At 44.3% G+C, this 15719-nt stretch overlaps 1 protein-coding gene across 14 annotated transcripts in view; it reads right to left on the bottom strand.

The window, feature by feature from the left end:
- MDM4 (MDM4 regulator of p53) overlaps positions 1-15719 on the bottom strand; it is a 46839-nt gene that overhangs the window by 26685 nt on the left and 4435 nt on the right. For 7 of the 14 annotated variants that reach the window (XR_007909876.2, XR_011381362.1, XR_011381363.1 and 4 more), the window contains exons 2-3: positions 2047-2159; positions 429-503 (exon numbers count right to left, since the gene is read on the bottom strand). Coding sequence is in view for 4 of the 14 variants with exons in the window: in XM_002717573.5 (XP_002717619.1) it covers positions 429-503; positions 2047-2124 (153 nt within the window). In the remaining 10 variants the exon portion in view is untranslated. Of the gene's footprint in view, positions 1-428; positions 504-2046; positions 2160-2438; positions 2523-15719 lie in introns of those variants that run through there. The other 7 variants (XR_011381365.1, XR_011381358.1, XR_011381360.1 and 4 more) reach the window with 3 other exon arrangements.

Below are 15719 nucleotides of genomic sequence, written 5' to 3'. Positions count from 1 at the left end.
ATTAAAACTTCCTTTCTTAGGCCTGATTTCAGAACTACTTATTTGCTGGCTTCCATTTCTCAACTGTTCTTAAAACTGAGAGTTTGGAGCTGGTGTTGTGGCACAGTGGCTTAAGCTACCACCAGCATCCTATAAGGGTGTTGGTTTGAGTGCCAGCTGCTAACCTTCTTATCCAGCTCCCTGCTCATCTGCCTGGGAAAGCGGTGGAAGATGGCCCAAGTGCTTGTGACCTGTCACCCATGTGGAGACCTGGATGGAGTTCCAGGCTCCTGGCCTTAGCCTGGCTCAGCCACAGCTGTTGCAGCCATTGGGAGAGTGAACCAGGAGACGGGAGATCTATCTTTCTGTGCCTCTCCTTCTCTCTGTAACTCTTTCAAATAAATAAATCTTTAAAAAGCAAAACAAAACAGTTTTTCTTGATGCCTTACCTCTTTAACAGTGAACATTTCACCTTGTGCACCTGCTGCCTGCAAGATCTTCAAAAGCGGCAGTTTTGGTCGTACCTGATGTAAACATAAAATAAGCCTGCTATATCATTTCAACTAAATTAGTTTCTGAAAGCCTATGGAACAAGAATCTCCTGAAACACTTAAAAAAAAAATCCCTGGAACTACTTAACATCAAATTATGCATAACCGTCCAATGCAAAATATAACTACAAATGATCAAAGTGTTACTTGCTGCCTTCCTGAAAAATCACTTATCAAAGAGCACTTCACACCTATTAGGATGGCAGTAATAAAAAAAAAATTTTAAGTAAAGTAAGCAGTAGTAAGGACACAGAAATTGGAACCCCTGTACTTTCCCTGCTGGTGGGAAAGTAAAATGGTGTCACTGTGGTGGTAACAGTCTGGCAGCTCCTGACAAAGCCTTGTGACCTAGTCATTTTGTTCCAAGGAACATACCCAAAAGAACTGAAGGTTGGGACCAAACTAAGCATTTATACACCAGTGTTCATAGCCGCATTATTCACAGAGAGCCAGAAGATGGGGACAACCTACATGTCCATGAGTAACAGACACATAAACTGCTAGCCACCTCGACTCTGCTGTGTGCAGTGCCAGCATCCCACATGGGCACCAGGTTCAAGTCCTGGCTATTCAGCTTCCGATCCAGCTCCCTGCTAATGGCCTGGGAAGGAAGCAGATGCCCCAAGTCCTTGGGCCCCTGCACCCACGTGGGAGATCTGGAAGAAGTTTCTGGCTTTTGCCTGGCTCAGCCCTGGCCATTGCAGCCATTTATAGAGTAAACCAGCAGATGGAAGATCTCTCTCTCTCTCTCTCCCCTTAACTTTTTCAAATAAATAAATCTTTATAAAAAAAGATACAGAAAGATGCATAAATTATAGCTTGAATTTTCTGTAAGAATACAATTGCTTATTTTAAAATTATTTTTTAAAGATTTATTTATTAATTTGAAAGAGTTACAAGAGAGGAAAGGCAGAGAGAAAGAGAGAGGTCTTCCATCCAATGGTTCACTCCCCAATTGGCCACAACAGCTGGAGCTGCACCAATCCAAAGCCAGGAGCCAGGAGCTTCTTCTGGGTCTCCCACATGGGTGCAGGGGCCCAAAGACTTGGGCCATCTTCTATTCCTTTCCCAGGCCATAGCAGAGAGCTGGATTGGAGTGGGGCAGCCAGGTCTCAAACCGGTGCCCATATGGGATGCAGGTGCTTCAGGCAAGGGCGTTAACCCACTGTGCCACAGCGCCAGCCCCTAAAATTAATTTTTAAAGCAAGCAAACTAACTATAACAATGTGAGGGACATAGAAAACAAACTTACCTAACTTGGCCCCAAACTCCTCACTAGCCACCTGTACCCAAAATCATGCCATTGTGTAGGATATGCCACTTTCGCCAGTCTGAAACCTCAAATATTTAGTCAACGATCAACTCAAATATCTAAGTGTTGGTACCATTTGCCCATTTCCCTAAAGTAACATATAGTCACGTTTGTTTTGTATAAAACCTAAGTAAATGAAGTCAGCTACATGCCTCAATTCAATTCAAAAAATAAAGAAAACAGAAGTGCCCAATAATGATTTACCTGATTGATTCGTTCTGTAGAGATCCCGCAAGCACTCTCGGATGCTGAACACTGGGCAGAAGTAGAAAGTGATGTCATTTTGGCAGTGAAGAAATCGCAGCCTGAGTGTAACACTAAAAGGAAAAAAATACATACAATCTTCTCTTAATGGAAAATTCTCTACAGCATTTACAAGTAAGAGGCAGCAGAAGTAAAAACACAGGGCCAGTGCTGCGGTGCTGGCATCCAATAAGGGTGCTGGTTCTCCATACAGTCAATGGTTCAAGTCCCAGCTGCTCCACTTCCAATCCAGCTCCTTGCTGATATGCCTAGGAAAGCAGCTGAGGATGGCTCCAAGTACTTGGGGCCCCAAACCCACGTGGGAAACCTGGAAGAAGCTCCTGGCTCCTTACTTCAGCCTGGTCCAGCGCCGGCTTTTGTAGCCATTTGGGGAGTCAATCTCTCTCCAACTCTGCCTTTCAAATACATAAATAAATCTTAAAGAAAAAAAAGACACATGGATTTGAAGTACCCTACACAAATGCAACAAACTCATGCTATACTTCATACCTTCTGTCCCTCTATAGTTCAGATCCTGCAAAAAGCTGAAAAGCTGAATTAAAAGAAAGAATCATCTATGCTTCCCTCAGGTAAAGCCCAAAAGAGAAACAGGTTTGGGCATGTTCCAACTTCCACATTGATGCTAATGAGTGAATTGTTTTTGCAGAAAGTCAAATTTACAGTCGGTGCTTCCCAGTGGCTATCAGTCCCTCACTCATCTCGTCTGGGGGACAGCAGCACTTGCAAGCCCCCTCTAGAAGATATCTGCAGGTCTGGAGAATGAACAAGGGAAACACACATGGGAGAGAATCTGGGAAAACACACTGGAGCATTCTTGACAAAGGACCACAGAAAGTCAGAGTCAACCTGTTCACTGTCAGTTAAAACAGCTTTAAAATGTGCCAACCCCAAAAGGAACAGAGCGACCAAAGACCTGCCAAATAGGCCCAACTGAGATGGTTGTATATCATCAGGAAAAAGATGCAGCCTGAATTGAAACACATGTTGAAAATTTTTCTTTTAAACTTCAAGATGCAACGACTTCGAACAGCCCTTGTACTGACTGTTGAGGAACAGTCTCTGTGTGTGTGTGTGCAAATTGTTGAACTCTTTACTTAGTATAGCGTTGGTCTTCTGTGTATAAAGTTAATTGAAAATGGATCTTAGTGGAGAATGGGACTGGGAATGGGAGAGGGAGCAGGAGGAGAGGTGGGAGGGTGGGAATGGTAGGAATAATCACTATATTCCTAAGTTGTGCTTACGAAATGCATAAAGTTTTGTATTCCTTAAATAAAAGGCTTCTTTTTTTAAGATTTATTTACTTTACTTGAAAGTCATTTACAGAGAGAGAAGGAGAGGCAGAGAGAGACAGAGACAAAGAGAGAGAGAGAGAGAGAGAGAGAGAGAGAGAGAGAGAGACTGACTTCCATCCACTGGTGCATTCCCCAGTTGGCCACAATGGCCGGAGCTGATCCAAAGCCAGGAGCCAGGAGCTTCTTCCAGGTCTCCCACATGGATGCAAGGGCCCAAGGACCTGGGCCATCTTCTATTGCTTTCCCAGACCATAGCAGAGAGCTGTATCTGAAGTGGAGCAGCCGGGACTCGAACTGGCACCCATATGGGACGCCGGCATTGCAGGCAGCGCCTTTCCCCCACCACAGCGCCAGCCCCAAATAAAAGGTTTCTTTGGGAAAAAAAATAAACATAACAGCATGTAAAAACATTTTTTTCTTTTTAAAAAAAGGCTCAAAAAAAAGTTCCAGAGAGGAAAATAATTTTTTTAAATAAATTTCTTTAAGTTGGGGCCGGCTGACGCTGTGGCGCATTGGTTTAAAGCCCTGGCCTACAGCACCAGCATCCCATAATGGGCCCCGGTTCGAGTCCCAGCTGCTCCTCTTCAGATACCGCTCTATGCTATGACCTGGGAAAACAGTACAAGATGGCCCAAGTGCTCGGGCCCCTGCACCCGTGTGGTAGACCCAGAAGAAGCTCCTGGCTCCTGGCTTCGGATCAGCTCGGCTCTGGTGGTTGTAGCCATTCAGGGAGTGAACCAGCAGAATGGAAGACCTCTCTCTCTGAGGCTCTACCTCTCTCTGGAACTCTTTCAAATAAATAAAATAAACCTTAAAAAAAAAAAAAAGATTAACTGGAACAGGCGGTAAAGATGCACAGAGCACACTCTATACCACATACATAGACAAATCCATTTAATAACCAAATAGTCATAGGATGTAGTTACTATTCTCATCTTTATTTTACAGATGAGACCAAAGCCCAGAGAAGTTATCTGCCCAAGATCATGTAGTCAGTACATAGTTGGAGTCAGGATTTCAAACTCAGAGTCTGAAGTCCCCATTTAGCAACATTTTTCCCATTAGATCTCAAGTGCACAAAATTCATCACAATCCTTTCATTAAAGACATTCTCACTGTTTATCCACACACGGCCCATTTCTACTTAAGAATCCACAAGCTGACCCTTACAATCATCTATATTTAATCATAACACCCCCATCTTATTCCTCTGCCTCCTTAGATCAACTTGAATCTTACATTTTGATTCCTTGCTTTCCTTTTCTGCATTTTACTGCATCACAACAAATTCCTAGAAAGTTTGTATTTTCAGCTGCATGTAACTTTAAAAAAGCAGCAAGCATATTAAATTTAATTTGGGGGATTTTTATTTCACTAAAACGGACTAATTCCTACTGTCATGTCACTTCAGTTCAATAAAAATTACATTATGGTAAACTGCACATAACTTAGCATTTTAATATGTACAATTCAGGAATTCACAAAACTGTACAACCACCCACCTCCAGGACTTCCAAACTGAAACAGTAACTCCCATATTCCCTCTCTCCAACACCAGGAGCCATGGTGTTTATGAATTTGCCTTCTCTGGTACCTCTTTTTTTTTTTTTTTTTTTTTTTTTTAAGATTTATTTATTTACTTATTTGAAAGGCAGAGTTAGAGGGCAAGAAAGAGTTCTTCCATCCTCTAATTCACTCCTCAAATGGCTGCAACAGCCAGGGCCGGGCCAGGCAAAAGCCAGGAGCCAGGAGCTTCCTCCGGGTTTTCCATATGGGTGCAGAGGCCCAAGGACTTGGAACATCTGCTGCTGTTTTCCCAAATGCATTGCAGGGAGATGGATTGAAGTAGAGTAGAAGGGTCTTTTTTTAAATATATTTATGCTAATTTATTAAAGCAATAATAAGAAATACAATATCATATTTTAACTTCTAAGGCATGTCATATTACTTCTTAAAAATTTTTTAATAGAAAGCTTTTATTTAATAAATTTCTTAAGTACAACTTTTGGATTATAGCGGTTCTTCCCCCCATAGCCACACTCCCACCTGCAAATCATCCCATCTCAGTAGAAGGGTCTTGAATCACCACCCAAATGGGATGCTGGTGCCACAGGTGGTGGCTTTAACGGCTACACCACAGCGCCAGCCCCTCTAGGTACCCATTATAGGTGAAATCATATAGTATTTATCCTTTTGTGTCTGGCTTTTTTTTTTTTTTTAAGATTTATTTATTTGAAAGAGTTACAGAGAGAGGAGAGGCAGAGAGAGAGAGAGAGGTCTTCCACCCACTAGTTCACTCCCCAATTGGCCGAGCAGCGCTGATCTGAAGCCAGGAGCCAGGAGCTTCCTCTGGGTCTCCCATGTGGGTGTAGGGGCCCAAGGACTTGGGCCATCTTCTACTGCTTTCCCAGGCCACAGCAGAGAGCTGGATTGGAAGTGGAGCAGTCAGGACTGGAACCAGCGCCCATATGGGATGCTGGCACTTCAAGTCAGGGAGTTAACCCACTGTGCCACAATGCCAGCCCCTGGCTAATGTTTTCAAGGTTCATGTCTGTTGTGTTTTATTTTCGTTTTTTACTTCAGTGTAATATTTCTGTATATAAAAACATTTGAGTTATTTCTAGTTTTCTACTACTATGAACAGTGTTATTAACATTCTTTTACATAGCATAAATACATCTTTTAACTAACTTATCAAGGTCTTATACTGACCTATACTTAAAAAAAGAAAATGTTTTTTAAGGCCTGGCAGAAGCCAGGAGCTCAGAATTCAATCTGGTCTCCCACATGAGAGGCAGCGGTCCAAACAACTGAGCCATCTGCTGGCGCCCAGGATGCGTTAGCAGAAAGCTGGATAGGGAGCAGAGTAGCTGGGACCCAAACCAGTGCTGACACGGGATGCAGCTGTGTCCCACGGGACAGATTAACTCACTGCACTACGGTTTACACCCCACGTACCTATACTTTCTATTAAGTTTAAGGTTCATAAACCTTTGTTTATGACATCTATACTCTTAATCCACTGGATTTTTTTTTAATTTTTATTTATTTATTTGAGAGACAGCTGTGGGCAATGTGGCACAGAAGGTCAGGCCACTGCTAGGGATGGCCATATCCCATAGTGGGGTGCAGATTCGAATCCCAGCTCCTCTGCTTCCAACCCAGCTTCTGCTAATGCAGCCTGGGAAGCAGCAAGTGATAGCTCAAGTTCTCGAGCCCACGTTACCATCACAGGAGACCTGGATAGAAGTCTAGGCTTCTTGCTTCTGTAGGCATTGGAGAGTGAACAAGCAGATGGAAAATCTCTGAATTTAAAAAAAAAAAAAAGACACAGGCAGAGCTTCCTCCAATCTGTCGGTTCACTCCCCCAACGCCTACAACCAGGAAGCTGGGAACTCACTCAGGTCTCCCATGTGGGTCGCAAGGGGATCCAGCTACCTGAACCATCACCACTGCCTTGGGAAGGTGTGCTTTAGGAGGGAGCTGGAATCAGGAAGAGCTGGGACTGGAATGCAGCACTCCAATATGGGACGCAGATATCCCAACTAGCATCCCAACTGCTAAGCCAAACACCCATTCCCACTGATCATATTTTCATTACATACAACCATGTTCCTTGGGATTTTCAATGAAATTAGACTGAATACACAAATTGTTTTCTAATCCATATACATGGTACATTCTTCTATTTATTGAGATTTTTTTTTTTTTTTTTTGACAGGCAGAGTGGACAGTGAGAGAGAGAGAGACAAAGAGAAAGGTCTTCCTTTGCCGTTGGTTCACCCTCCAATGGCTGCCGCGGCCGGCGCACCGCGCTGATCCGATGGTAGGAGCCAGGAGCCAGGAGCCAGGTGCTTTTCCTGGTCTCCCATGGGGTGCAGGGCCCAAGCACCTGGGCCATCCTCCACTGCACTCCCGGGCCACAGCAGAGAGCTGGCCTGGAAGAGGGGCAACCGGGACAGAATCCGGCGCCCCAACCGGCTCTAGAACCCGGTGTGCTGGCGCCGCTAGGCGGAAGATTAGCCTAGTGAGCCGCGGCGCCGGCCCATTGAGAACTTTCTTAATAAGGCATCATTTTCCCTTCAACGTCCTCACACATTTGTGCTAGGTTACATGGGTTAGGGGGTGTTTATTTATTTATCTGAAAGGCAGAGTGACAGAGAGAGATCTTCCATCCACTGGTTCACCCCCAACATGGCCACAGCAGCCAAGTCAAAGCCAGGAGCCAGGAGCTCCATCTGACTCCATCTGCGTCTCCCACGTGAGTGGCAGGAGCCCAAGCACTTGGACATCTTCCACTGCTCTCCCAGGCACATTAACAAGAACCTGGATCAGAAACAAAGCAGCCAGGACTCCAACCAGCACTCCAAAATGATGTGCCAGTGTCCCGAGTGGTAGGTTAACCTGCTACACAACAATGCCAGCCCCTAGATTTAAAGTTGATATTCTAATACTTCTATAATACCTCTTAATTATTTGTTGACGTTTTTCACAGTAAACTCTTTAAACGTTTATTTTTATTCATTTGAAAGGCAGAGCAAAGGAAGGAAGGAGAGACAGAAATATCTTCCATTCTCTGGTTTACTCCCCAAAAGCCCACCAACAGCCAGGCTGGGCCACGGTGACAGCAGGAGCCACAGGCTCCATCTGAGTCTCCCACATGGATGGCAAGGACCCAAATATGTGACCCTCATCCATCAGCAGGCAGCTGGGACTCAAATCAGCACTCAGATAAGATACGGCATGTGGCCATCTTAAGCAGTGATTTAACCTTATGTGCCACGCCTACCCACTTAATTATGTTTTTAAGCTCTTTTTACAAGTGTTGAGAAATACAATGACTTTCATTAATCTTCCATCTGGTTACCTTGCTAAACCTAGTTATTTCTTTCTCTTTTTTACAGGCAGAGTGGACAGTGAGAAAGAGAGAGACAGAGAGAACTTCCTTCCATTGGTTTACCCTCTAATGGCTGTCACGGCCGGCGCACCGCGCTGATCCAAAGGCAGGAGCCAGGTGCTTCTCCTGGTCTCCCTTGGGGTGCAGGGCCCAAGCATTTGGGCCATCCTCCACTGCACTCCCGGGCCACAGCAGAGAGCTGGCCTGGAAGAGGGGCAACCGGGACAGAATCCGGCGCCCCGACCAGGACTAGAACCCGGTGTGCCGGCATCGCTAGGCGGATGATTAGCCTATTGAGCCGCGGCGCCGGCCCACAGTTATTTCTAATAATTGGACTGTAATCCTGGCTTTTCCATGTAAATAACTATGTCATATTTAACAAGATTTTATTTCCTACTTTCCAATTCTTATGTCTCAATATTTGTCTACTTTTCTTACTGATACAAGTTCTCCTTGTCAGTTATCCAGTGTTGAATACACACACACCATCTTTGTCTTCCACTTTAAAGGGAAGGTTTCTAATGTTACCCCTTTATAACCTGGAGGGTTTTGTTGTTGTTTTTGCCTTTTTTTGTCTTTTTGTGTGTTTTTGTTTGTTTGAGAATCAGAGGGCAAGAGCTTCCCTCTGTTGGGTCACTCACCAAATGTCTGCAGCTGAGCCAAGGTAGGGACCAACGAACTCAACTCAGGTCTCCCCCACGGGCGGTAGGAAGTCAGTTTAAGCCCTCACCTGCCTTCCAGGGCCTGCACAGCTGACAGCAGAAGTCAGGACTGGAATCAGTGTGGAACCAGGGCACTCTGCTGCAGAACGTGGAGGTCTCAACTGCTCTGCTGTGCCCCTAGCCCTGCTCTATTTTCTGACAGCTATTCCCTAGCAGCTTAGAAAGGTTCCATCTCCTTACTACAGGTAAATTGCAAAAACTGATTTATAAATCACTTGTCTTTATTAATGTAACAAACCTTGAATTTCACTTATGAATCTTCTAATATTAAATACTTGCACACTTTTGAGATAAACCCAACTTGATTTATATATATATATTTTAAAGATTTATTTTATTGATTTGAAAGACAGGTAAAGACAGAGAGAGAGGTCTTCCATCCAATGGTTCAATCCCCAGACGGCCACAACGGCCGGAGCTGTGCCGATCCAAAGCCAGGAGACAGGAGCCTGCTCCAGGTCTCTCACACGGGTGAAGGGGCCCAAGGACTTGGGCCATCTTCTATTGCTATCCCAGGCCACAGCAGAGATCTGGATCGGAAGAGGAGCAGCTGGGACTAGAACCGGTGCCCATATGGGATGCTGGCACTTCAGGCCAGGGCATTAACCCACTGCACCACAGAGCTGGCCCTGATTTTTATATCTTTTTCTAACCACTGTTAGTTTGGATTTGCTAGTACTTAGTGTAAGGTTTAAAAATCTGTATTAAGCAAAAAGGGTCTTCATTTACAGCGTCCCTTTTTTTATTTAGGTAGGATCTTAAAGTTACATAGGCTTCAAAAAAGAAATAAATTGTGGAATGGTCCATATTTTCCTAATTGCACAAAATAAAGTCTACAAACTTAGTATTTTTGGTTTTTGAAATATTTGTAGAACTCACTTGTAAAATTTCTAACCTACTGCTTTCTTTATGGGAAGATTTTTAACCATCCTTCAACTTCTTTACCAGGTAGTATTCAAGCTTTTTATTTTTTCTTCTACTTATCTTTGTGTAGATTTATCCTCCTTTTCACTCATGATTTGCTTTACTCTATCTTCTCTGCTCTCTTGACCAACTTTTTAGAGGTTGTTCACCCTCCCCCCCCCCAAAAAAAAGACTTTTGGCTTTGACACTCACTCTCTACTGTACCTTTAACAATTACTCTTATTTTGGGGCCAGCACTGTGGCACAGTGGGTTAAAGCCCCAGCCTGCAGCACTGGCATCCCATATGAGAACCGACTGGAGTCCCAGCTGCTCCACTTCAGATCCAGCTCTCTGCTATGGCCTGGGAAAGCAGTAGAAGATGGCCCAAGTTCTAGGGCCCCTGCACCTGCGTGGGAGACCCAGAAAAAGCTCCTGGCTCCTAGCTCCGGATCAGCTCAGCTCCAGCCATTGTGGCCTTCTGGGGAGTGAACCAGATGGAAGACCTCTTTCTCTTTCTCTGTAACTTTCTTTCAAATAAATATTTTTAAAAGATTGCTCATGTTTATTATTTCTTTGTTCAAACTTACTCTGCTCATTAAGTTGTAGTTATTCTTCTTTTACAATTTTAATATTTAAGGCTACAAATCCCCCAAAAATATTTTTGACTCAGCCCACAGGTTTTGATAGTTCATTTTTAAATTCCCATAATTCTTGAAATGCACAACTTAAATGTCTATGCCCATACATGCTGTTTTTTGAAACTTGTTTCTGAAATTAACTTCTGACCTAGCTACAGGGTGGTGCGATCATCCTCTGCATGAAACCTCATCTGAGAGACCGACAAGGTTTTCCACATAGCCCAGCAGATGACCAATACTGCAACGCCTCCATGTGAGCTTGCTGGTTCCTCAAAATCCAATACTTCCTTGCTAATCCGTCAGCTTGACCTAAATCAAGAGATGGTGAATTTGTCTGCTTATCCCGGAGCAGTTCTATCGATTCTGCTGCATATATTTAAGACTTTTAGAGCTATTCATACTTTCAACTGCTGTACTTTCATAAACTGTCATGTAACTTCCCATCCCAGGTAAGACAGTCTATCTGCAGTGTATTTTACTTTCCACTAGTATGACCACAAGTTTTCTTTGGATAGAATTGATGTTTCCAAGGATGTCTTCTCTCAAAATTTTCATTTCATAGCTTGCCATGGCCTTAGAAACTTCTGATACGCCACTCGTAAAAACCATGTACCTGGGGCTGGCACTGTGGCATAGTGGGTAAAGCCACCAACTGCAGTGCCAGCATCCCATATAGGTGCCAGTTCAAGTCCCGGCTGCCCCACTTCCAATCCAGCTCTCTGATGTGGCCTGGGAAAGCAGTAGAAGATGGCCCAAGTCCTTGGGCCCCTGTACCCATGTGGGAGACCCAGAAGAAGCTCCTGGCTCCTGATCAGTGCAGCTCTGGCCGTTGTGGCCATCTGGGGAGTGAACCAGCAGATGGAAGACCTCTCTTTCTGCCTCTCCTTCTCTCTAACTCTGACTTTCAAATAAATAAATCTTTGATCCGAAGCCAGGAGCTTCTTCTCGGTCTACCACACAGGTTCAGGGGCCCAAGCACTTGGGCCATCTTCTTCTGCTTTCCCAGGCCAGGCACATTAGCAGGGAGCTTGATTGGAAGAGGAACAGGCGGGACATGAACCGGCCCCCACATGGGATGCCAGCGCTGCAGGCTGCAACGTAACCAGGCATTGCACAGCCTCAGCCCCATGCTTCATCTTAATGTCATTACTTTCTTAAGGAAACTACACCTGTCACCCTGCCATGAAGACCTTCACACACCACCTGGGCTTTAAACGCTCAGATTTTTCTTGCTTCTTAAATTTGCCTTCGCCTTTAAGACAATAAACAATATCAAGGACACTGATTCTCCTTTACTTCATGCATAACTTTTAATCACTGAATTAACTTAAATCACTGGATTTAAGTACCTCATCTTGCAGTGCCTTCAATGTAACTTTTTCTGTTACAAAGCTTCCAAAACCCCATGTACCTGAGTATTTTTATCATGCCCTTGTACTTAAATGCATGTGGTTGGCTATAAAATTCTGGTTGCCCTTCAATACTCTGAAAACACTGTTTTCTTGCATTTAGTAAGGCTGTCGAAAACTGTGATGTCAATTCAGTTTGTCTGTGATTTATTTTATTTATCTGAAGGGCAGAGTTACAAAGAGAGGGAGATACAGAGGTCGATCTTCCATCCACTAGTTCACTCCCCAACTGGCCCCAACAGCTTGGTCTGTGCCAGGCTGAAATCAGGAGTCAGGAGCTTCACCCGGGTCTCCCACATGGATTTGGGTGTGGGGGCCCAAGCACTTGGCCATCTTCTGCTTTTCCAGACACTTTAGCAGGGAGCAGGATCAGAAGCTGGACAACCAGACGCTCATATAAAATGATGACATCACAGGCAGGGGATTAGCCCACTGAGCCACAATGCTGGCCCCATCAATTCAGGTTTGCTCCTTTGTAGGTGAGCTTCTCTGAGGCTCCATTTTCTTCTGCGTAGCCATCCATCCTTTAGAATGGGCCTAGTTTTCCTAATCTCTCATCTGCAGCACTCCTAAGCATCCTATCAATCTGAGGTCTTACCTATTTTTTCCTTTTTTATTCTAAAGGAGAGAACCATTTCACTATTTCTTCAAGTAGTTCTCTCTTGCCACTTTTTCTAAGACTTCCCTCACTCAGATGTGAGGCCCTCTCCTTAGCTCTCAGCTGGACTCTTGTACTACCTTTGCTCTGGGAGGCTTTTCTGATTCCTCAGCTGTATCCATTCTGTTATTTATCCCATCTGTGTGGTTCTTTATTTCAACGACTGTATTTTCAGGCCTAATATCTGGTTCTCTCAGCCTACACTCATGCTCATTCTTATTTCAAATTGCTAACACCTCCCCTCATTTCTTTACGGTTGATTATCAGTCTACCTTTAAACTCTTGATCCATCTGCTCTAACACTTCTGTTCCAATGAAGCCTTTATTTTATTTTTTCCCTTAAAATACCATGTTCTTCAGTTCTCCTACTCATCTTCCCCAGAGACAGTCAGCTGCCATGACAATCAAAACACATGGAGAAAATCCGGACTCCAGCGTCTGTCAGCCCCAATAGGATGAGTCAAATGGGAAATGCGCATGAAAGTGGAATGCCCAAGCACTGGAAAAACCACCACCACCTTCCACCCACCCTCTACTCAGATCAAGGCTTCCCCCTTTATTCCTGAGGGACGGAAGCAGCTCCCTGTAGTCCATCACCAGTTTGCTTTTTTCTCAATTTCTCCTAAGTATGGATTTCCGTAATGCCCTGACTTACACTTACGGAGAGTGGACCAGGATGCTGTATCACAGGTACTCTGGAGTAATTAAAGCCCAGGAGAAACGGTATTCCCACAGCTACCTTCCCCCACGCCTTCGCCCTCTACAGCTCTGCCTGGCCCACTCTGCTTCCAGGCCAGTCCTCCCCACCCCCACCACTCCATAAGGGCCCACATCACCCATTTATTCCTCTCAGCATTTTCCATCTGAATTTCCTCCAGGGATGACTCTAGGGAAGGGAGCCAGCAGTCATGGTAGTTCAGCATCTTGGTAAGAATAAGAACTGACTGTAAATTTACATTCATTAAATAAAAGAAAAAAAAATAAGAACTGACCATTTGCAGCTGTGAAGAATTTAAACACCAATACGGGTTTCTTTAACACCAAGTAGAAAGTGTTGTGCCATTAAAAAGATAATTTAAGGGCCACGAAAGCTCAAGAGAAGAAAAAATTACTTTTGAATGCAAGGCAGAGGAGGAATGGGCGGGAGCGGGGACAGCAGTGTCAAGATTTTTAAGCAGGAAAATACAGGAAAGAATGAACAAAGGCACTGCTCCATGGTATCTGTAAGATAAACATTACAGCCTTTGATTTTAAAGCAGCACTTTCTCCCTTCTCCATGTGGAACCCCATTTAATACAACCGGGTTGGGAATTGCTACCCACTTTTTAAAGAGAAAACGGAATAACAAACACCATGCCAAATCTACGCTCTTTTCCGGTAGCTGCACACTGGTGACATTCAGTCGCTCAAGCCAGTCAGGAGCTGCCCGTGATCTCTCTCTTCCAGGCTATCACACCCATCACCAAATCTTGTAGATAAAATCAATCACTTAAGCACCCCCTCCCCAAGTGTTATTTCTTGCCTGGATCACTGCACCATACTCTAAACTGGTCTTTCTAACTCATTCCAATCTCAACAGTAAAGCCAGAGGACTGAGAGAGAGAGAGAGAGAGAGAGAGAGATGCCTACAGCTGTGCGCGGCTCACTCCGCAGCCTGCTGCCTGTGCTTCGAGGACAGCACGCTTCCTAGCTCACGGCGCCTCAGCCACCAGGCTCTTCGGGTGTCTCAGAGGTTTTGCTTCCTGCTTCAGGGTCTCCGTACACACTGTGCCTCCATTTGTAGCACCGTCAGTTTCATCCTAAACCTTCAAGTCCCAAGTGAATGTCACTTCTTCAACAGAAGCTGAAACAACTTGGGGGCAGGGGAAGAACTGAAAATACATGAGCAGGCACAGCACCTGACCCACCCCAGTCAACAAAAGACCGTTTTTCACACATCATGTACTTCCTGGTAAGAAGCAACAGGAAGTAACCAGCAGCACCTATTAAGTATTCTTGACCAAAAACTGAAAAGAAAGAATCTGGATCTAACAACTAACACGTGTACAGAGAAAGAGCGGGCAGGGGAATAAGTAAACGATACTAAAAGGAGGCAACAGGGCAGGTGCTTGGCACCTGCATCCCATATCAAAGTGGCTGCATGCACCCTGGGAGGCAGCAGGAGAAGGCTCAAGTGCTCCGGTCCTTGCCACCCACCTGGGACACCTGGATTGAGCTCTGGGCTCCTGGCTTCCATCTGGCCCAGCCTAGCTTTTGCATTTGGGGAGTGAACCAGCAGATAAAAGATCTCTATTTGCCTTTCAAATAAAAAATAAACAAAGGCAATTAGCCAAATCCAGACTGTAGGAGACTCCACAACCTGAGTAGGAGGACTGTTCTGAAGACTAAGAAAACAAACAATATGTAGACACTATTTGAATCCTGATTCAAACCATTTGTGAAATGCCATTTTTTTAAGTCTAGCAATTGAGTTATGTACCAGATATTAGATAAATATTAAACTGTTAATAGCTATAGAAAGGCATTGTGGTAATTCTTAAACATTATTGAGTTTTTAAGTCTCTTAACCTTTTATTGATTTAAAGGTAAAATGACATCTGTGAAACGCTTTAAAATATTATAATTTGGAATAAACAGGTTTTAGTTACCTTACTGAATGGCACACAACAAATCTGGAAGAAATCACACGGAAATTCTATTTGTATCTCATAGACCCTAAAATATCCCAGTTACATCAAACCAATCATCACTCATATTGCTCTGGATTTCTGGAGATTTCTTTTTCCAGTGAATAACAAAGCCAAGGGCTGAGAATAGACAGCTGAAAATAATGTGCCTGCTTTTAAATGAGTGAAGTTCTTTTAAAATAAATAAATAAATAAATAAATCCTGGGGCTGGCGCTGTAGCATAGTTGGTAAAGCCGCCACCTTAAGTGCCAGCATCCTACATGGTCACCAGTTCGAGTCCCGGCTGCTCCACTTCTGATCCAGCTCTCTGCTATGGCCTGGGAAAGCAGTGGAAGATGGCAGGAATCCTTGGGCCCCTGCATCATGTGGGAGAACTCAGGAAAAAGTTCCTGGCTTCGGGCTGGC

Source organism: Oryctolagus cuniculus, chromosome 13 (assembly GCF_964237555.1).
Source record: "Oryctolagus cuniculus chromosome 13, mOryCun1.1, whole genome shotgun sequence".
Classification (NCBI taxonomy): Eukaryota; Metazoa; Chordata; class Mammalia; order Lagomorpha; family Leporidae; genus Oryctolagus; species Oryctolagus cuniculus.
This window is presented reverse-complemented; position numbering and strand designations above follow the sequence as displayed.